Source organism: Choristoneura fumiferana, chromosome 28 (genome assembly GCF_025370935.1).
Source record: "Choristoneura fumiferana chromosome 28, NRCan_CFum_1, whole genome shotgun sequence".
Classification (NCBI taxonomy): Eukaryota; Metazoa; Arthropoda; class Insecta; order Lepidoptera; family Tortricidae; genus Choristoneura; species Choristoneura fumiferana.
In genome coordinates this window covers 5,206,854-5,230,531 of record NC_133499.1, presented here as the reverse complement: position 1 = coordinate 5,230,531, position 23,678 = coordinate 5,206,854, and the positions used below count along the sequence as shown (strand labels likewise).

Sequence of the window (23,678 nt, the reverse complement as noted above, 5' to 3'; positions counted from 1 at the left end):
AATACAAATGTCGAAGTGACAGATAAGGACAAACGAATTTTAGCGGCATTTTAACTAAAATAGGTTTGATTGTCGTTTATGAATAAGGGGGTAACTCACTAAGCTGATTCTAGACAACTTTTCTTTTAAGTTTTTAACGCAGTCGGGTTTTTTTATACTCAATTTTATAAATAAAACATAGCAATTATAATAATAGTTTATTTTTCTTAAATAATTACGTAGGTAGTTTTCGTGATGTTATGTCGTTTTTAATCTTAATATTGCTTTATACAAATAACAATAATACTTTGCATCACAATGAATAGCAAAAAATAACAATCCATAAATTATTGCATTATACAAATTATAACTCTTATTCTAATAGTGGTCGGCGATTCGGTTGCCACGCCAAAGGATATCTCGAATAGAAATGTTTATACTTTGAGGGTGCACTGCTTGACGCAGCCTGCGGGCGCGGGTGCAGCAGGGGCGGGCTAACTCGAAGTTCGTGTCGTGCGATCCCTCTCGCTCTCGTATTAAATAGTATAAGTGTCAGAGGGACCGCACGACACGAACTTCGAGTTTCGAGTTTCGTAGTAACCCTGCAGCGGGGCTACTAGGAAATTCGAAAATCGAAGTTCGTGTCTTTCCATCCCTCTGACGCTTATACTATTTATACTGGGGGAGAAAAGTCCTCGATCGATTACGAACCGGAAGACGAAGCATTTGCAGACCTCCCACGAGGACTGACGAAATCGCGAGAGCGGCAAGGGGGGGGTCGCTAGTGTGAATAATTAAGGCTGTATATCGTTAAGCTTATGGATTTTTAAACTTGTATATTTTTAGTTTAATTTCTAGTCACAGGCTCGCGACGTCGAAGTTCCCAGGACGACCCCATAGAGCTTATGGGAACGGAAGCAATACCATGCCCTCGGTACCGCTCTGCTTTCAGAGCATGACATGAGTGCGTGTGAGCTAACTTTGGGGGCGGCAGACGTGAGCTTGCCTTCAGAATCCAAAAGCTTAATGGTTAGTACTTGATTTGAAATGTATATTTCAGTTTTTTTTTTAATTATGACGGTGGAAGCATTCTACACTTCCACTGAACGTAGATATAGTTAGTGTTTAGTTTTGTAACTAAGGGACCCAATACATCCCTGATTTTTTTTTTTTTTTTCTTTAATACTTTAGTTTTTTTAATTATTTTATTTTGAAAAAATGACTTTCTGCCAAGTTAATTGCGGCGCATTCTTCTTGGCAATGATGGTCTTTCCGAAAGCGCTGGTAGTTTAAAAAATGACATGTAAAAGTGCCCATTGCGGCCTATTTACTGACTAAATGAATTGAATTTGAATTTGAATTCGCGATTTACCAATGCACACTGCTTGAGTAGGTACAAATCTTGAACAAAGTAATTGTTACAGTTCATAATGATATTAATGATTGTCTTTATCCCTTAGTGGCAACTGAATCGTCACTCACTTCTTATTTAACTTAAAAAAACTAGGTAGTGTACCTATATTTATACAATCTATAATATTTTTATTGACATTAATAAATAAATAAATAAATTTTATTTAAGGATTGTCACGGGTACAAATTTAACTGAGTACGAGATTATTGTTATGTAGCTACTCATAGAAGTTTGAAAAATGTTGAAGGAATGTTGAATATCATACAAGCATTTTTGAACTTAGTTTTTTTTACAATTTCCACTCGATGCACTGTATGTATATAAGTATTATTAAATTAAATTAAAAAATATTATTATCCATTTAGTCTACAAAAAAAAATATTAGTATACATAATGTATAACTATTAATACTAATTACTAATACTAAATAATAGTATGTATATCGATAATTTTCACAAACTGTATCTTGTTTTATTAGATTACATTATATATTTATATACCTACACTTTATCTTACGAAGTCAATATGTGTATGCAATAATGACATAACATATTAATAATATCTAATCTACAGGACGGAACAATTAAGTACCTGTACAAAAAAGGTTGTATATATTTATGTATGTTACCAAGACGTGAAAAATATGTATACATTTTGTGCCACTAACAATAAGGTCGATGTATACACATAATTTGACTCTATGGCTGTGTAGATATGTAGGTACATATATACCCATGTTTGTACAAACTAAAATTTAAAAAGCGACAATTTTGTGACAATCTATTAGGTAATAAATTACATAGTAGTAGTTCCGCTCATTAAAGTACCTAATCTCATAAAAACCCAAAACACCTTAAAAATGCTCATACATCACGTTCTTACAATAATTTAAATTATCACAACATAATCACGAAATGAGAGTTTTTGACGCAAATACCGCTAGATGGCGTTAGTGCCGTGATGTCCGTTCAATATTTGCGACACGCTTGCGATTGGTTTATACTTGAACAAGCCTGTTACCTGCGACTCCGTCCGCGTAGAATTCGTTTATCGCTATCCCGCGGGAACTATGCAATTTTCCGGGACCAAAACTATCTTATGTTCTTCTCCGGGACTCAAACTATCTGTATACCGAATTTCATCTAAATCGATTCAGCCGTTTAGACGTAACGAAGTAACAAACAAACAGACAGACTTACAAACTTGCGCATTTAATTAGTAGGACTTCGCACGCGTAAACCTGGGGGTCCAGTGGACCATTTGGGAACCTCTGCGTTAAACGGACCTCACATAAATGGCATCTAGCGTAATTTTGTTTGTCATAAAACTCTTTCTAATTTATTTAAGTACGTATCACCAAATTATTATTATTATTTTTATGTGTTTTATTCAATAAATAAATAAATAAATAAATAAGGTTACTTACTTAATAGGTAACAATTAATAAAATTATACAGGCATTTTTTAATTAGGTCAAACCACTTTTAAGTGCATGTTATTCTGTCCCATAGCTCAGGAGACATTGGTGCTAATTTCTTTAGAAAAATGTTTGTAATATACATTTTATATAATTAGCACGCTTAGTAGATGAGCCATGAAGAAATTAACGTAACTTTTGTTTTATACAAAAAAAAATGCTTAATGATTCACAAGTTTACAGTATAGTTGTGCCCAGAGTCTTTTTAGAAGTAGCTACTTTAGTCATTACTATTTGTCATAATACATAAAAACCAACGCATAGACAACAGTATTTTTAGGAAATTTGTAATAACGCTAGGTAGCGTGCTAATTTATGATCTTGCTTATACTTACTGGCAATTCAAAATTTTGGATTAGGGTGACGGCACCAATCATGGACATATCGAAAATAAAAACTGAAACATAGATGCACAGAAAAACCAGAAAAAGAGACCAGCGCTGGGAATCGAACCCAGGTCCTCAGCATTCCGTGCTGCGTGCCATACCCCTACACTACCACTGGACAGAAAAATATAAAAAAAATCCTGTCCTATGTCCTTGTTTTAGGATATCGGGACGATATTTCATTAATGTATACGTGCACTTGGGCAAGAACGAGGAAAATTTTTAGTCCTAAAATAGAACATAGGGTCTTACGACGTTAATCCCTTTGGAAAAGGTATTGGTCGAGCAAAAGATACGCAGAGAAGACGATCAAATTTAATGCCCCAGCAATTTTAAGAATTTTTTAGTCCTAAAAATAAGACATAGGCTCTTACGATGTTAATGCCATTGGAACAAACAATGGCATAGCAGCGGATTCGCGGAGGCGACGATGGAATGTCCCAGCATGACGGAAAAGCCGACTTCAAAGATTTTTTGTCCTAAAAATAGAACATTGAGTCTTTAGGTTAATGCCATTGGAACAAGCAATGGCATAGCAGCGGATTCGCAGAGGCGACGATGGAATGTCCCAGCATGACGGAAAAGCCGACTTCAAAGATTTTTTGTCCTAAAAATAGAACATTGAGTCTTTAGGTTAATGCCATTGGAACAAGCAATGGCATAGCAGCGGATTCGCGGAGGCGACGATGGAATGTCCCAGCATGACGGAAAAGCCGACTTCAAAGATTTTTTGTCCTAAAAATAGAACATTGAGTCTTTAGGTTAATGCCATTGGAACAAGCAATGGCATAGCAGCGGATTTGCGGAGGCGACGATGGAATGTCCCAGCATGACGGAAAAGCCGACTTCAAAGATTTTTTGTCCTAAAAATAGAACATTGAGTCTTTAGGTTAATGCCATTGGAACAAGCAATGGCATAGCAGCAGATAGCCAGAGGCAACTATTAAATGCCCCAGCATGATGGGAAACCCGACCCTAAAGAACTCCATGAACGTGATCTTGTAGCCGTGCTGCTCCGCCACTCCTGCGCAGACCACGTTCGCGCTCGCGCCGATCAGAGTGCCGTTGCCTGGAAAAGAAAGTTAATTAACCCCTTACGGATAAAGAGTTTAGAGACTTATGAGTTTGACGCCAATATCTGCCTGTCCGTCTGTCTATCTGACCGCCCGTCTGTCTATCTGTCTGTCTTTATGTCTATAAAATCCGTCTGTCTGTCTGCCTGTCTCTCAGATATAATTTTTCGTTTAACTAACAACAGAATAAATAGGAATCCAAAATTGCCTGAAAATGTAACCGACGGACTACTCAATTGAATTTTTTAAGAGAAGGAAAACATCGTGAAGAAACCTGCGCACACCGGTGAAGAGATTTAGTGGTGTGTGTGATCCGCACTGGGCCCGCGTGGGGCAGCCCAAGTCCTCTCATTCTGATAGGATGCCTGTGCCCTTCAGTGGGACGTATCAATAAATAGTAAATATTAAAAGATAATTGATACTAATTGACCTACCTACTCGTAGTCCCAAACCAAGCTTGTACAATGGGTACTAGGTAACGGATAATAGTAGATTGTACAACAAGAGCATAAAACGAGCCATTTTACCCGAGATGTTCATATAGCCAACCGAGCCGGTACGGCGAAGGTGGATAGACACGTCGAGGGGAAAATGGGTTTAATGCTCGAGTTTTACACTGCTTTTTACTTCAATGGCGAGGAAATGAAATAGCAACAGTGGAAACAATTGATCACTTACTATGTACCTTTTATTGTTCATGCATTATACTATATGACTATAATATTTTAATTTTATAGATCTATTTTGATTGGTTTGGTTGATTTTAAGTTTTATATAAATTAAGAATTATTTAAAAAAATATATAGAAACTTCTTTGTTTGTGGCTGTTTACACCTGATTACCTTGGCCTTAGAGAAAGATTTTATTTTATGCACTAGAGCGTAAAAAGTCATCTTATGTCGCCTAGATCCAGCACAAACATGACCTTAACGAGCATGAGAAGTGAAAACATACTTATATATAGATAAATAAATACATATTATATTAAACGCCCGAGACCTGAGAACAAACATTAATATTACTCACACAAATATCTGCCCCGACCGGGAATCGAACCCGGGAAAGTCAGGTTCTCTAACGACTTGGTTATCAGGGCGTATACAATAAATACACAAAGACATCGTGAAGGAAAACATCATGAGGAAACCTGCACAAACCTGCGAAGCAATTCAATGGTGCGTGTGAAGTTCCCAATCCGCACTGGGCCCGCGTGGGAACTACGGCCCAAGTCCTCTTGTTCTGAGAGGAGGCCTGTGCCCAGCAGTGGGACGTATATAGGCTGGGATGATGATACAATAAATAGCCTGAGTTAATCATGAATACCAATCATGGTAAGGCCATAGAACCGACACTCACCTCCTAGGCATGCGCCGAGCGAGAGCGCCCAGATGAGAGGGTGCAGCGGCAGGTTGAGGTCCGGGTTAGAGCCCAGGGTTGTCACAACTCGCACCATCATGGTCGTCAGAGGGATGTTGTCAACGAACGCCGATGTCATCCCTGATATCTGAAAGGTTTAAAATATTAGCCGCGGTCTCCCAGAACTGCCTGGTGACAAAATGTCATTCGTCACATTTATAACTTTGTTTAGTTTTTAGGAGTTGTCCAGGAGACGTAACCATGGCAACGAGGTTCAAGAAAAAGTTGACCAACCCTTTTATTTTTATTCCGTTTAACATATAAGTACTTTGTCCTAACAATAATGAACACAACAATAGTTATTTGTGCAACAAGAGAGCAAAGTTGTTTTTTGTTGCGAGTGTTGATTTTGAATCCCGAGTAAGCGAAGGATTCTATAATTGAATCACGAGCGTGAGCGAGTGATTCTAGGTTAGAATCCTGAGATCAGCAAGGGATTGAAATACACGAGATGCAAAAAAACTTTGGTCTCGTGTGACACATACAATTTTTCACCTCAGCAGCGAGAACATAATTTAAATGTAACATAAGAATAAAACCACGTATACCTACCTGTTTACAAAACAAACACATTTTTTTAAAATAGAATCCGATTATTATCAAATATAATAATTACATTTAAAACCATAAAAAGAGTCCAGTAGCTACAATACAAATCGCATACTCATAACATGCAATCTTAACTTCTTGTACTAATGTCACACTTATTTTTTACTACTGCAAAAAGCCTCATCTCGGGGTAATTGAAAAGGTTGAACAATTAAACCTTTAAATATGATTTTATTAAGATTTCTATTACATAAACATAAATAGATTTCTTAAAAAATCATTCAATTTAACAAATAATAATTATACTGTAGAGTCAGTATACGGAATTCTTTTTATAAAAAAAAACAAGAGAAGCGGCTTTCGTGCAACGAGGTTGCATACTTTATTAAAAGATCGGGCAAATTTACATTTTGGAAATATTTCGATATATTTTTAATACCAAAAATTTAATTTAAGTTTTGTAATCGACAAATTTGATCCTATTTCTTGCTTTTTTCGAGTTGAAGTGAAATGACAGATCAAGGTAAAGTTCAAATATTTGGAATTCAGTGAGTAGACCCAACACTGTACTCAGCATTTAAAAAAAATAATTAAAAAGTTACTTTGTCTCACGGAGTGAGCAAAATGCGATTTTGCTCACTGATTTCTCATAGCAAAACCTGCCTGTTTGAGGTGCTGAGGTGAAAAGTAAATATTCGATTTGTTACAGTCGTTTTGAAGTTATGCGTGTACATACATTTCGGCGATCCATTATTAAGGTTCCGTGACCGAAATGGCAAAAACGGAACCCTTATAGTTTCGCCGTGTCTGTCTGTCCGTCCGTCCGTCCGCGCCTTTACTCAGACTATCAGTGCTGGAAAGCTGTAATTTTGCACGGTTGTATAATATTAATATCTTGGGACAAATTACACCAATTGACCTAGCCCGAAACTAAGTATATGTAACAACTATGCCGACAAAATGGTAAAGTAAACTTAAAAGATTCCGTACAAAATACAAAATCCTTTTCGTAACGGTTACGGAACCCTATCTCGGGCGTGTCCGACATGCTCGTGGCCGGTTTTATTCATATACCTACCTAGATCTATAATGGTTCCTTGTAATACTAAGGAACCCTCAAACGAGGAATGCCAATGCTTCACTCACCCACAGGATAAGTAACAAGGCCACAGCCAGTCTTTGACCCTCGTCAACCTTCATGATGAGAGCTTCAGTCAGCCCTCCGATGTAGTTGATCAGACCTAGCTTCGACAAAGCCTGAAATATTGACAAACACAGATTATAACAGTTGCTGTTAAAAATAAAAAAATGAAGAAAAAAATGTATGATAAAAAAAGATTGATATTTATTTGTTAAAACACGAGTTACATAAAATACAGCTGTTCGGTTTCTATTCCTGTTGGTATGAAAAGGGGGTTCAGTAGCTCAGTGGCAGTGGAAAGCGGAGAAAGGGAGAGGAAAGTATGAGAAAAGGAACCTCAAGGCAACGATCAAGAAGAAGGTTGGCTCGCTCACCTGGTGACATCCAATGGCCTGGTTCCCTGGAAGCAGCAGCCAAACCCTTGCAGTACGGGCGTTGCCGGGGTCTTAAGGGTCACACCAAAGGTCCAAGATAACAAAGGTCCACACCAAAGCACAACAGATAGTGATAGTCCAGAGGGTCTACATGCATTCCAAAGCACGGTGATGAATGGACAGCACAGAAAGATGAATATTAGCCATACATAGTTCCACTCCAAGGCACGATAGCGAAAGTACGAGATGCGCACGCGACGGCGGTTGCTTGAGGTGTGTTGCATACCGCGGCGCTAGAAGGCTCGCCATTGAAAGAAAGAAAGAAAGAAAATAATTTATTTATAACAGCAATGAAACATAAATTAGTACCATTGCACATAAGACGGCACTCAGTGAGGAGCCATACCATCTCAAGACAGTTGCCTTATAAGGATAATAAGAGTAGGGAACAATTCAAGTTCTTGCATGTTTTGCCTTGCAGCACAAACACGGTTAGGTTACGTTCTACCTTGGAGTTCCAGTGCTTAGATTCCGACTAGCAATTTAGAATGCATTCCAGATCCTCAAGTTCCGCCAGGAATAATATAAAGATAGCCCATAGCCGCACAACCCAGAGACACGCGGCCTAAAAGAAAGAGTAGTCAGAATGTTAAAGGACATACCTCCATGAGTACGAATAGTGCAGCGAAGAAAAACAGCGTAGATCACTCCACGCGGTGAAGGATGGACTCTAGGTCTTCGTGGCTAGACATACGCGGCTTGAAGGAAAAAGTAGTCAAAACGTTGAAAGACTTACCTGCATCAGCATGAATAGCTATAGCATGCAAATCAGGTAGGAAGCGCTAGCACCTGTAGTGCCTGTAATATCTGTGCTACACGCCAATGACGAAGAGCAACGTGGATCACTCCACGTGATGCAGAATAGATTTCAAGTCTTCACGCCAGTAGTAGTGGAACAATAGTAACGCCATCTAGCTCAGAAACAAATGGAGCAAAGGAAAGAGTAGTTACAACTTTAAAAGACATACCTCCATGAGCACGAATAGTGCAGCGAAGAATAGCAGCGTGGACCACTCCACGCGGTGAAGGATGGATTCCAGGTCTTCGCGGTCTGCTAGGAGTAGTAGAAGAATGGCGCCTAGCAACGCCGTCCAGCCCAGAGACACGCGGCCTAAAGGAAAGAGTAGTGAAATGTTTAAAATAACATCAAGACGATTTACTGTCATTCGGTGCAAATGCAAAATCGTCCATTTGAATTGAGCATTTAAATTTGTACCAAAATGAATAACTATCCATGACGTGAATTGCCTCAAAATGTAATTGTGCTAAAAACTATTTATTTTTGTTGTAAATTAATTAAAACAGGCGTTGCTTTGCAGAGGTCCATATCAATGAACTTTAAACAACTATTACTTTATTAAATGCGTAATAAATTTTTAGTGCACCTTATTGCCATGGTAAAATATCGTGAGTTACTTATTAAAAGAATGGTTTTATGAGGTGGAAATCTACTAAAAGTTAGGAGATGTGACAGCTTTAAGGCGCCGCTGACGCGTTTCGATCTCAATTCAGCTCAATAGCCTCAGAAAGAAACCCTCATTGATTGCTGGCATCAAATACCCTATTAATCATGATGATGATGATAATGATGACGATGATGATGGTGGTGATGATGACCACGATGATGATAACTAATTAATTATCATCGATGATGATGATGTCACGATAAAAAGTACAATAAAACAACTTACTAAACTCCGGGAAGGCATGAAGGAAGAACATGACGACAACAAAACCGACAGCGACGCAAGACTTGATCAGAAGCTTCTTATCACGAATTTTGTACTGAAAAAGAATGAAGAAATATAACGGCTAGAGGGATCAGGGTGAAATTTTAACACATATGCCATTTCATCCCGATATGGATGGATACATTTTGGTGAGTGTGCGCAGGAATTGCATGATCTTATTCCTCCATCTCCATTTAGCCAATGGACATCCAGGCGGGGGAGCGTCTTCACCCTTGTAGTTAACTCCGTTACCCGTACGAAGTGGTTTGCTTCATCTTTCTTTTGCTTTTGCTTACCTTGTCTTTTAGTTCCGACAGCGTCCTCTGGAAGGTATCTTTGGGACATGCCCTCTTCTTGCTCTCTTTGAGTATCACATGCAGCTGCGTCGTTATCTTCTGAACTTTGCGTTCCAACCGCTCCTGGAAATTCAAATGTTCTAGTAAAAGGAGATCAAGTGCTAGGTCTGCGCTGGCTGACGCTTTCACGGAGCGGGTGGCCGCCTGTTGAACAATAGTACGAGCAGCTCTAACTGCTCGTATAGGATTGTACCTGCACCCGCCCCGCAGGCTGCGCCAAGAAGTGCACCCGCGCCAGCTAGCGTGGACCTTAAGGAAAATTACACACACCTAAAAAGTAATTCAATGGTATAATGGTATGATGTCGGATGACATCTGGCAGTCGGCTGGTAAACTGTGGATGAGACTAGCACAGGACCGGGCAAAGTGGCGTGAAATTGAAGAGGCCTTTACCCAGCAGTGGCTTGATTGGTATAATGTTAAGTTCTCAATTCGCAATAGAACCGTGTGGGCACTACAGCACAAACCTCCTTATTCTTTGAGGAGGTGTGGCCAAAGCGAGAAGTTTAGAGACCAAAGACGGTGATGTTTTTTTTCTACAGTTTTTGTTTCAACTCTTGTAATGTTACGGATAAAATATGGTTATTTATTTCTATCATAGTAAGGCAACTGAAACAATTTGGTTACCTTAACAACTATCTCATCTTTGCTCATATGAGGGAGAGAGTCAGCTGCGCGCCGCCACACGGCCAGCTGTCGCCTTAGATCTGAAATTGAGAAAGCAATGAATTAGGTAATCGTAAAGCAATCGTAAAATATTTAGGCACTTAATTTTTTCGCCACTTTTGGTTCGACAAAGTAAACGCAAACAGAAATGTTAACAATCTTGTTAAAAATTGTTACGTCTACATACTTTCACAAAAGCTTCTTTTTTATTTCCTAAATTTGAAATTTTCTATCGTTCTTCTTTTCTATATTTTACATATACTATCTTTTTATTTCCTACCTTTTATCTCTGAAGGCTCGCTTTGCCTCAATTTCTTGACGTCCCGATATATGAAACGTAGTTGAATGTACGTCTGTATGCACACGAGCAGGATGCCAAGCGTCATGTGAAGAGTGAAGTTGGCGAAGTTAATGCCCTGGAAAAAGAGAAGGAGAATTAATTCCCTAGTGGTGTTACGTCCTCTTGTTTCCCGTACATTTATCATCATCATTATATCAGGCGTAGGACGTCCACTGCTGGACATAGGCATCCCCCCGTTTGGTGGGGGAGGGGTTTGGCAATATTTCCAATACTCGCTACGCTTTGCAAGCGGGTTGACAAGCGCAGTGTAAAATTCACCACAGTAATACAGACTCGGTGAAAATATCAAGTGTCTAACTATTACGACTCAAGAGATAGACCCCTGTGACAGACGGACGGATAGACAGACAGACGGACAGACAGACAGACAGCGGGGTCTCTATGATAGGGTTCCGTTGGCACCCTTTTGATACGGAAACCTAAAAATAAACACAGTTGAACACTGAACCTCCTCCCTTTTTGAAGTTTATTAGAAATGGCGCGCTCTATGCACTTGCTGTACAATCTATTACTTACAGACTCTCTGACGATCTTGTTGGAAGCTATGATGACGTTCGGCGGGTCGCCGACAGGTGTCGCCGTGCCTCCGATGTTGCTGTACAGCACCATAGCTGTCAATACTGGGATCGGGTGCATCTCCATCACTTCGCATAGCCTGTGGATCAACAATTATTACAGTTCCCGGCCATAAAGATTGCACATCGGTCTTCAGAAAGAGACTCGGCTAATTTCGGCTTCGTAGAGCGTTGTCGCACACTCCTTACGTGACGTTTGTCAGTCGTTGTACAGGTGCAATAGAGTACGGACGCGTTTAGATGAAAATATATAATAAAGAGTTGTTGAAACCCCCAAAACTTAGAATCATCATCATCATCAGCCTATAGCAGTCCACTGCTGGACATAGGCCTCTTCCATTGCGCGCCACAACACTCTGTCTTCAGCCCCTCGCATCCATCCGCCGCCAGCGTTCCTCTTAAGGTCATCCGTCCACCGTGCCTCAGGACGCCCTACACTACGTTTTCCCGTCCGTGGTCTCCATTCAAGGACTCGTCTGCTCCACCGTTCATTGGTCCTGCGACAGACGTGGCCAGCCCAAAGCCACTTCAACGAACTAATTCTCTGAGCAACGTCAGTGACATTCGTTCTTTGTCGAATAATGTGATTTCGGATTTTATCCTTCAAAGAAACCCCTAGCATTGCTCTCTCCATAGCCCGCTGAGCGACCTTGAATTTGTGGATTAGTCCTGCAATCAAGGTCCACAGCCAGTCCAGGAAAACTTAGAATACTTAAAACTTACTTACTTACTTTTGTTTTATTAAAACACAGTATACTTTTTATTCCGATATTCCCACGGGGTAGGGATACAATCATGAAATAACAACCGCGCTGGGATTTGAGTCATGAAATTTGGTATGTAAAAAGCTGGAAGTCTGGAATAGCACATTGGCTACTTCTTATCCCGATATTACCAAAAGGTAGGGATCAAATCTTGAAATTTCAACAGCTTGGTTAAGTCTTCAAATTTTGGAGAGTTGTTCTTAACACAATCTCAATGAAGACCACGATATACATTTTGGGAATTTCCAGGGGAATTTCGTACAATCCCGTAATTTCAATTGCAGCTATCAGCTCAAATAGTTTACGCGTGCGAAGCTGCGGGTAAACATCAGTTATTTTTTATGATCTCAATCGAGCGTTGGCACATTTTCTTAGCATGTTTAGTGACAGCTTCGTTTTGATAACAACTTACTTGATAGTAATGGGCGTGATCAGTAGAACCGTAGTGACGTTGTCCAAAAACGTTGACAGCACGGCTGTTATAGCGCAGAGCACGTTGATAAGAGGCCACATCTTGCCTTTGGTGACCTGAGGAGATGTTGTCCACCCTTTTAAGAGCTACGGTGCCACAGACAGACACACAGATACACAGGCACACATAGCTGTCAAACTTATAACACCCCTCTTTTTGCGTCGGGGGTTAAAAATAAATCAAATCGGAGCTGAGGAGGACTTCATCAAAAACATAAATGTGAAATGAGAGGCAAGTTCAATATTAAGAATATGCGTCGTTGTTGACTTCACCGACAATGGTTTACTAATGATTCGGCGAATAACGTTTGGCAACCTGTTTCATTTCGCAACTTTTCATTTCCCAACTGTTTAATATTTCTGAAACTGTTAAATATTTCAGGATTTATATAAAACTAACCTAACCTAAAGGGTTCTACACGATGGCCCTGAAATAAATCCTGAAATATTTACAGTTTTAGAGTTTGCGAAATGAAAAGTTGCGAAATGAAACAGGTTGCCAAACGTTATTTCGCTTGGGATGTAATGCAAGTTTAAGATTCAACTCTATTTTCCTACTTTTACTCTGTATACTCGTACTTAGTCTTTTTTGTGCTATTTTCTATATTATCTTGAACCTTTTGTCAATAATTTTAGATTTTCAGATTTTTTGGATTCTAGACCAGCGTTTTACTTAGATTAAATAGGGTTCGAGTTGTGAAGGGGTCAAATGTAGCTCGAAATAGTGCGCGTAAATATACACCTGGATGCGTCGCTAGAACTAGTCATTATTCGAACGGTTTTTTTTTACACAAATAGGGCACATTTTTGTTCCAGGTCATCTAGTAGAAGTACCTACAGGACGTCTACAAAATAATGTAAAATTTCATCAAATTCGACAGCTCATTAAGAAAAAAAAACCGGTCAAGAGCGTGTTGGACACGCCCAAAATAGGGTTCCGTAGCCATTACGAAACAATTAAGTTATAGTTTTCTAAGGATTTCGTATTTTGTACGGAATACTCCAAGTTTAGGTATATTTTATACCTTAGGCTGCTATTTACTCTTAAACTACTAATAATTCTCAAGCAAACTTAGCCGTTAAAGTTTTCCTTGAAAGTTTGATATACTTACTACCATCCTGAATTTTTTCAAATTTTTCCACCCACCGGTTTAGATTTTAGAGGGGGGACGCTCGATTTTAATGAAAATTTGCACTTTAAAGTTGAATATTTCGCAAACAAAGCACTTAATCAAAAAATTGTTTTAGCAAACCCTTAATGGTTTTGAAAGAACTATCCAACGATACCCCACACTACAGGGTTGGATGAGAAAAAAAAATCACCCCACTACGTCTATGGGATGTAGGTACGCTAAAAAAATGTTTATCTTTTTATTTTTTATTGTACCATTTTGTCGGCATAGTGTACATATATATCCGTGCAAAATAACAGCTTTCTAGCATTGATAGTCCCTGAGCAAAGCCGCGGACGGACAGACAGACAGACATGGCGAAACTATAAGGGTTCCGTTTTTGCCATTTTGGCTCCGGAACCCTAAAAATGTGATCGAGAAAATTGAGGCCATTGTCTTTGATCTTGACTAGACACACTGCCGCGTGTCTAGATGAAGTGTCGTAGATAACAATAATGGTAAAGATAAGATTGTAACATTATGTACGTATGGTTGTTCTTGGACTTGAAAAGCTGGTAGGTAATTCATTGTTATTTTAACATTGCAAACATGTCTGCATCTCTTCACTGTGTACTCGTATCAACTATACTATACTGTTTTATTTTCAGTATTTTACAAATATTGAAAATATAACAGGCCAAGTCGAGTCGGACTAGTACACCGAGGGTTCCGTACAATTTTGTTGGGGCCCTACCAAACTTTGACTAGCTTCATCTTTGTATTTTTTTGTTTGATTGACAAAATAAATAATAACATATCGTATATTTTCTGATAATCTAAGGGACGGACTAACACAATATATAATTTTTTTACCTGAAATCCTATCCACTTCTGCACAAAGTAAAATATATATATATATCATGGGGCACTTGACACCAATTACCTAGTCCCAAACTAAGTAAAGCTTGTACTATGGATACTAGGCAACGGATAAATAACTTATACAGATAAATACATACTTAAATACATATTAAACATCCAAGACCCGAGAACAAACATTCGTATTATTCATACAAATATCTGCCCCGGCCGGGACACGAACCCGGGAACTCAAGCTTCGTGTTCTCTAACCACTAGGCCATTCGGTCTGCATCACGGGCAACAGCTAATTGTGAAACAAGTGACAAATAAATACTTCACATAAGTATTTGAAAGAACCTTTTCATATCGTCACTACTTTGAAAAAATCTCGTATCTCAAATCAATACGTCAACAAAATCGACCCTTCAAATAAGGCGCATAAAGTTCACTTAGAAAAATTATAAATTATAAGTTATGAGCTTTTTTAAAAGTAGTGACGATATTTATTTATTACTGTCAACGAAGTCACGAGTAATGTACGGGGTGGATAGTTATTTCCGAATTAAAACAATTACTTTGTTCACACGCGACCTTATATGCGTGTTCAACAAAAAGTTGGAAAACCCCGACTTTGTCACTTCAAAGTTCAATATCTCAAAAACTTAATGCAGATATCGACATCTGTATATTTTGATTTTGATTTCTGTATATACGGTGTTACAAAAATACCAATATAGCAGAAAGGGGATTATATTTATTATTTCAGTAAGTTAAAATATTAAACTAAGCAGAACGTTTATGTTTATTTTTACCTAATGACAAAGACAAAGAATGACAAATAGACTTACAATAGGGATTACCCCTCTCTTAAATATGCTGTTGCTAAGTCCGGTGCCCTTAGTGTATGTTTTCGGTTACAAAATACGTCTCGATCGCGTTCGCGTTAAAATCTCAATTTGTATGGAAACACGAACAGCGCCTCTAGCGGAACGTTTGCGATGTTCGTGTATCCATACAGATTGAGGTTTTAACGCGAACGCAATCGTGACGTATTTTGTAACCAAAAACTTACACTAAGGGCACGGTTGTATGACATGACAGCTTACTATTACTAGGGTGACAATATTTTTCACTTTAATGATTTATTATTTATACAAACTTTTATTTAACTTGCAATATATCTGCGGGTCAAATCTTGCAAGCTAAATTTGACTCACTTCCAGTAGTCGGATTGACTTGTTTGGCAAACTTATGTAAATTTTGTGACAATACAATAATCAGGTAGTGACATCTTGGTGGTTCGGCCAGGATCGTCTCCGCAGGACGAAACTCCTCAACGGTAAAATAAATGGCATCGAGTTGAAATTTGGTACGAAAATCTAGTCAACAATAAGTACAATCAGCAAAAAAAGCTCGCATTAAAAATTAAATTTTGAACAAAATCTTATTGCTTGTAATTTTGAAACACGTTGTATAAGCATATGTATGAATCACATTCAATTTCCATTGTCTTAGAATACCCTTGGAAAACCAAGAATAGGTACACAAGATAATAAGTGTGGAGTAAATTATAATAATCAAGTAAATGCCGTACCTACCCATTTAAGTGGCAATTAGCGTGATTTCTTAGTAACTAGATAAATTATACAGATAAATCTCGTTTCTAGGTGCGATTTAATAGATAGAGTTTTAATGCAGCTAGAGTACCTACTTACATGTAGTATGGTAAATGACATGAAAGTAGAACCCAAAATCATGCTCTCTTGCACACATTTGTCTCATATGAGCGAGAGGGAAGTACTCGTCTGATTTTAGGTTCTTTCGTGCTGTCTACTCGTACTACACGTTCATGAAATAAAACCAATAACTAAGCGCTGGGATGTTTTAACGCTTCATTGGGTATTGGCGTATTAATACCTAGTAAAGTACTACCCAAATGCGTGGAGTACCTCAAGGCACGCTTCTATACACCTACTTTTAACCACAATCAACAGCGTTGAAAGCCTTGCCTAGTTCCAATTTCATACTGACCTCAAATGTGAAGACAGCGAGGAAGTCAAACATGCCGGTCTCGGCCATGATGGCGACGAGTAGCATCATGCTGAGTAGCAACAGCAGCGTCTCCACGTCCAGCCAGGAGATCAGCTCGGGGAGTGACGGCCGCGCGCCCAGCAGCGCCAGTACTGATAGAGACAGTGTAGACACCACGATCGCGGCTAGAGTGCGGTTGATTACCTGATGGAGGAGGGATTTAAGGGACTGTATGTATGTATGTGTACATGTCTATTTCTTAGGTCCTCTCTGTACCCACCCTTAACCGCGGGACGGTTTTAAATACAAAAAGTATTATTGCATTCGTTATCGTATTATCGTAGTGACAGAGGGTACATAATATTTCAAAATAGCGCCCGCTGATAAAAATTAGCGGTGTTCTTTTTTCCTAATTGTAACATTGTGGGTATCAAATGAAAGCTAATAAATAATTATCTCATTCCGAATATAATACAACAATTTTAAGTTACCAGCTTGTGTATAAATATCATAAAAATTAAAAACGTATTAATACCCAACTGCTTTAAAAAAAAAAGGAAAAAAAAGTCTAGTAGTTTAGAACTCTGTTGTAACTTAAACATGTCTGTAGTAACTTAAACAGTTAGGCATTATTGGACATTTTTGAGCCGATCACTATTTCAAATGGAACCCACGATTTTAAAGATTTTTGTTTTTTGATTTAATTTTCTAAGCTTCTGTTTCAGCGGGTTAATATTATATTTACCTCTTTTATTATAATATAATACCATTGGCACTTACTTCAAAAATAATCAAAGCATACAGCAGCACCAATAGCAGGCAAGCATACGTCACGCCAAGCGTCTCGTCTATTGGTCCATCGGTGTAGCTCATTGAAAGCGGCACTGCCATTGGCGCGTCGCTTCTCATACGAATGACGTAAACGGCCGTTGAGTTTAAATTTGAATCGTGTTGGAAAATGGCCGATCGTTGCTCCGCTATACTGAAGTCTATGTCGTCTGGATCTAGAAGCATGAAGGACACTGGTGTCGTCAGATTCTGTAAAAACATGTTTTATTAGGAAACCAGCCATATGCGAAACTCGTACGTAAACCAAGGGTTTCGAATATATTTTTTTGTATATTATTGTTTTCATTTGTACATAATTTTGAAAGATTTACATGACATGTCATTTTAATATATCAATTAATTACAAGCATCTATTTAGTTTCTGTAATCAAATCTTGTAAATCAAATTTGACCAATGGGTCAGTTAAAAAGAATTAAAATGTCAACAGAATATTTCAATAGATGATTGAGTCAGCTTTACCTACTGAACATTCTCGTAAATAATACAGTTAAAAATTAAGTGGTGTTTACTAAACCTATATTTTGAAATTACATTATAACAATGGTGTCAAATACTCTATAAGTAACAAGTACAAAAACACTTAAGTACCTCTCTTTCCAATACGTCTGATTCCGTGATCTGATTGTCTCCTTCAGCTTTCAAAGCCCATCGTTCCAGCCACAATTTGACTTTGGACCTTGACACCATCTCTGTATGGTTTAGTTTCCTTTCCTCTATATCTGATAGGAAAGGTCCAGAAAGTTCCACCAGTAATGACAGCTTGTCCTTTGGGATGTTTAAGGTATAGTCTGAAAGAGATAAAAGTTCATTAACGTAATTCTAACAAAGCAATATAGTAAAAGTCAATGTTTCGTAGTGCCTGAAGACTAGTCTGTCAATTGACAATTAATTTGGAACTGCGCCAGGCTTTCAACGTTGTTGATTGGGTTTTAAAAAAGGTATTTAGAAGCGTGCCTTGAGGTACTCCACATGTTTGGGTAGTACTCAACAAGGTTAATGCGCAAAATTGTTGTGTGTGTACATACATACGTGTATTGTCGTGCGTGTACGTGTTACTTTATCGCGCTAAAGTTTTTTTGATGAAAGTCCCTAAGTAGATGAATCTATCAGATCGCTTTGTACCTACGCATCCCAATATGCCGCCAAGTCTACTATCAGCTAGTCTGCTACCATGTGACAGACTCTGACGCGGGTAACTCACGTCTTAAATCGAGTTTAGCTCGACATGTTTCGGGCTAATTCGTTAATGAGCCTCTCATTAGACGGACTGACGACAACGTGAGAGCGGCAACCGGTCGATGCGAGAAGCGAGTTGTCATTCACTGTGGCGTTCTAAGTGAGAGGCCTTTTTCAGCAGTGGGCGTTTTCCGGTCCGTGGTTGCTACTCGAGGCCTTTTCTCCCAACGGTTATGGTTATCTGCTCTTCGAGCGATGTGGCACGCCTATTGCCAATTCAACTTGCGTATTCTTCGAGTTATGTTTGTGACTTAAGTTTATTATATTCATTATCATCATCATCATCCCAGCCTACATGCGTCTCACTGCTGTGCAGTGCACAGGCCTCCTCTCAGAGTGAGAGGGCTTGGGCCATAGTTCCTACGCAAGTCCAGTGCGGATTGGGAACTTCACACACACCATTGAATTACTCCGTGGGTTGTGCAGGTTTCCTCAAGATGTTTTTCTTCACCGTAAAAGTCGTGGTAAATTTCAAATGTAATTTCACCATGAATTTTGAAAAACTCAAGGTGCGAGCCGGGGTTTGATTCCACGATCCTCTGCTTGAGAGGCCATACCACTAGGCCACCACGGCTTTTTATAGGTAATATAGTAGGATGAAAGAAGTCTCACCTTTGGTAACTCCTGGTACCAGCACAGAATTCCTCACGACAGTCTCCTTTTCATTAAACATGAAGAAGATAACAGTGAAGAACACCCAGCAGCCCACGAGGAGGGTGATCTTCGTGTAGCTCTTAGCTTGGTCCCACTGTTGATGGTAAAATAAAATAAATAAATAAATATCATGGGACAATTGACACCAATTTACCTAGTCCCAAATTAAGCAAATGATGAATCAAAATCAAAAACAAAATTAAAACGACACAGTACCGAATCGTCTATGAATAAAAATGACCACCACTTCAGATAATCTAAAAAGCACATGTTCATTATGTTAATTGTCCATTGTGTGTAAATGTTTCATTCAATAATAAAACATACAATTCGTATAACGTCCAAGAAAGGACACGGCACGGCCAGATGCAACAAGTCTAAGTATGTAAAATGTCCAATGTTTAAATCGTCCAAATTGTGCATTACTTTAATGTTGCTCATAAAGCAGAACGCCAATATCGTTAAATGACCAAAACATAATATATATATATATATATATAACGTCATGGTAATCGAAACGTGAATGGTGATAGTCTGATGGTGATGACTTTTGGACGCTTTGCTTTTTGGTCATTCTGCTACTCCGACTACCCGTGTGGTGTCGGGTTAGAATTACACCTCTTCATTTCTTCCGTGGATGTCGTAAGAGGCTACTGAGGATATAGGTATACCGTAGACGACAGGCTAGCAACCTGTCACTATTTGATTTGTTAGATTATTTTCCCATAATCATTTTTTCTTTGCAGCAAAATTTATTTTCGCGTTTTTACACGAAGGCATTATTTCCAAGTCTGCTTTTTAATGAAGCTTCTTTTCACATTCGCGTTTTTTCTGTGTCGCATTATTATTCCAGTCGCATTTTTCCCCAATCCTAATCGACACAGAAACAGTGTCGATGGAGCCCGGTATCACAGAGCTCCTGTTTCCCACCGAGTCTTATGTACACCCCACTACTAAACCACACAACCAGGCTTAACGGCTCATAGGTAGGTTTAGGTTATGTTAGTTTTGCATAGGCCCGAAGAGCCAAACCACCCAGGACAGGAGCTCCGCGTGAGCGGAGCTCCGTCAAGACTGTTTCTGTACCGATTGGGATTGGGGAAAAACGCGACTGGGGAAAAATGCGATACAAAATAACGCGAATGTGAAAATAAGCTTCCTGAAAAAAACAAGCTTGTAAAAATAAAATTAATGTAAAAACGCGAAAATAAATTTAGCTGCAAAGAAAAAATGACTATGGGAAAATTCACTAACAAATCGATAATGACGATTTGCTTTTTTGGGTGACAGCGTTTTTGGCAATATGTAGTTTGGACTTTCTACACGAACTAATTGCTATTTTGACGTTCTGGGTTATGGATGTTATGCTATTAGGGCAAATTGCTAATAAGAGATCTGATATTTTGCTTTTTAGTCAATTTGCGTCGCTGGACATTTTGCTACATGAACAATTCGGTAGGTACTAATAAATTTATCAAAACGTTATAGCACTGCATTCAAACTGCAACGTAACCGCAACGTAACCGCAACTACCGACTGCCGATGCATTTAAGTTGCAGCCAATGTGCACTTTGCGTGCAGTTGTGCCGACATAAATGGAAATGTGATTAAAAAATAACAAAAACCGGACTGTAAAATCTGAAAAAAAAAATAATTTTAGCAGTTTAGAACTCTGTTAAGTAACTTAAAGTGAGTCGGGACGTACTGGGCATTTTTGAGTTGGTCACGATTTTGAATGCTGCCCGCTGTTAAACTTTACGTTACTTAACAGAAGTATGCTAACTAAACTTTTTTTCCTTTTAAGTTTTTATTTCAAGTTTTTTCAGGTAAGTAAGTTTGGATTTTTCGAATATTTTTCTTATTTATACTTTTTGGTGTTCTTGTGAAAATAACAAAAAATAATGAATAATTATGTTTAAAATACCTTTGTAGGTTTCCTGTGTACATTATGGAACTGGTTACTGCAAAAAAATAAGACGAAAACGTATAAATAATTTCGACAGTAAATGCGTCAACGTACAAACAAAACATTGCAAGTTAAATAAATAAATATCACGGGACACTTGACACCAATTTGATCTAAGTAGTCCCATAGTAAGCAAAGCTTTTGCTGTTATGGGTACAGTCACCAGCATTAATATCTGCCACAGCGGAGCGTGCAAAAATATCTGACACGTCCTTCCAGCCCTAGAAATAGAGTCGTATCAGATATTTATGCACGCTTGTTGTGTCAGATATTGGTGCTGGTGACTGTACCTAATAAGCAACGGACGAACATATACTTAAAGGTTCAGTCACCAGCATTAATATCTGCCACAGCGGAGCGTGCAAAAATATCTGACACGTCCTTCCGGCCCTAGAAATAGAGTCGTATCAGATATTTATGCACGCTTGTTGTGTCAGATATTGGTGCTGGTGGCTGTACAGTCGAACAAATTGAATGATGATCCAGGGTGGAACCCTTTAATCATTAATTTCACTATGATTTACTTGACAAAAGTACGAGATTTCACAAAGGTTCCACTCTGGATCATACATGATTCAATTTGTTCGATTGTACATTACATTATACATAGAATAGATTCATACAAATTAAATAAGCACCCAAGATTCGAGAACAAACATTCGTATTTTTAACCCTTCTTAGGTATAAGTTTGACATCAGTCTGTCTGTGTGTATATCTGTGGCGGGTGACATACTTTCCCGGCCCGGATAATACTGACATGGAAATACCGACCCTGTTTTTCATGTACACAATCATAGAAGTTCATGTCAGTTTCTATGGGCGTGTAGATACACGAAAAACAGGGTCGGTATTTTCATGTCGGTAATATCCGGGCCGGTAAAGAGTGTCTCTGTGACATCGCAGCTCTCAGATGGATGGATCGTTTTCAATGCAGGTTTTTTTATGACGAAAGCGAGTTTCCTTAGCGGTGGTTCTGGTTGGTGGTGGTGGTGTTTGATAATAACCTAACCATTAAAATATCATTTTTAATACAAGCTTTTTGCTGACTGTACTTTTTGTTGACTGTATCTACTTGCATTGTCATCCAAACTACATTTGCATACCAAATTTCAAGTCGATGCTATTAACAGTTGAAGAGTTCCGTCCTGCGGAGACGATCCTGGCCGGACTACCAGGATGTCACTACTAGATTATTGTATTGTCACGCAATTTATATAATTATTTCAAATTTCAAGTCAATCTGACTACTGGAAGTTGGTCAAATTTAGCTTGCAAGATTTGATTACAGACAGACAGACAACGGGACAGGTGAAACTAAAATTTAAATAAAAGCTTGTAAAAATCGGTAGGTACAGCCGTTTTTGAGATACTTATTGAACTTTGAAATGACAATGTGTTGTGTTTTTTTCCATGATGTTAATAATAAATTATTTCTTTTTTCTTAAATTTCTTTTAATAAAATGGTTTATGGTTTAAGATATTTATTTTCTCAAAAGATTTACAAAAAAAATCACTTATAGAGAAAAACAATAGGTAAGAGAGGGTACCACACAAACACGGTGAACAAAAATCTATGAACTAAAGCGGGTAGGTGGTAATGACGAGACCAACACAAGTTTTTAACTAAATAACTTGCTAACTGGAGGCCAGTTAAACCAATCTTTATATCGTTAGTTAATTATCGGTTACTTGTGAGCGATTTAAAAACTTACTGACTATCTCCTTCCACTCCAGCCTTGAACTGGTGCGGGCCCGCAAAATGCATGACAGTGCCGCCATTTTGATCCGCGCTGACGCCATTTTGTCGAGCGTCCGCGTTGTTCAGATGAGGCGCTGAGTTGACAGACGGTAGCCGTTTGCTCTTCGGCACAGAATTCTTCCGTTGCTTGAGCGGCAGGGATTCTAGTTTTCCTGTAAGAAATAGCGATATGTTTTTAATTTTAAAATCTTATACAATACAATACAGTGACTTTTTATTGAACACCAACGCATAGTGTTGTTAAGTACAGAAAACACAGGTACAGTCAAGGAAACTGTATCAGTAACCAGGATGGAACATTTGTCATCATCCCAGCCTATATACGTCCCACTGCTGGGCACAGGCCTCCTCTCAGAACAAGAGGGCTTGGGCCATAGTTCCCACGCGGGGGAACATTTGTGCTAGGTACTAATGTC

At 38.7% G+C, this 23,678-nt stretch overlaps 1 protein-coding gene across 5 annotated transcripts in view; it reads right to left on the bottom strand.

Moving 5' to 3' along the window:
• Positions 1-184: 184 nt before the first annotated feature.
• LOC141443919 (P protein-like) overlaps positions 185-23,678 on the bottom strand; it is a 58,920-nt gene continuing 35,426 nt past the window's right edge. For all 5 annotated transcript variants that reach the window (XM_074109299.1, XM_074109302.1, XM_074109301.1 and 2 more), the window contains exons 3-18: positions 23,216-23,414; positions 21,461-21,497; positions 19,495-19,630; positions 18,235-18,434; positions 17,577-17,834; positions 16,797-17,000; positions 12,734-12,849; positions 11,499-11,637; positions 10,902-11,037; positions 10,583-10,662; positions 9,896-10,018; positions 9,561-9,654; positions 8,838-8,980; positions 7,441-7,551; positions 5,686-5,833; positions 185-4,325 (exon numbers count right to left, since the gene is read on the bottom strand). In XM_074109299.1, the coding sequence (XP_073965400.1) occupies positions 4,147-4,325; positions 5,686-5,833; positions 7,441-7,551; positions 8,838-8,980; positions 9,561-9,654; positions 9,896-10,018; positions 10,583-10,662; positions 10,902-11,037; positions 11,499-11,637; positions 12,734-12,849; positions 16,797-17,000; positions 17,577-17,834; positions 18,235-18,434; positions 19,495-19,630; positions 21,461-21,497; positions 23,216-23,414 (2,303 nt within the window). In that variant the 3' untranslated portion in view covers positions 185-4,146. The remainder of the gene's footprint in view (positions 4,326-5,685; positions 5,834-7,440; positions 7,552-8,837; positions 8,981-9,560; positions 9,655-9,895; positions 10,019-10,582; positions 10,663-10,901; positions 11,038-11,498; positions 11,638-12,733; positions 12,850-16,796; positions 17,001-17,576; positions 17,835-18,234; positions 18,435-19,494; positions 19,631-21,460; positions 21,498-23,215; positions 23,415-23,678) is intronic.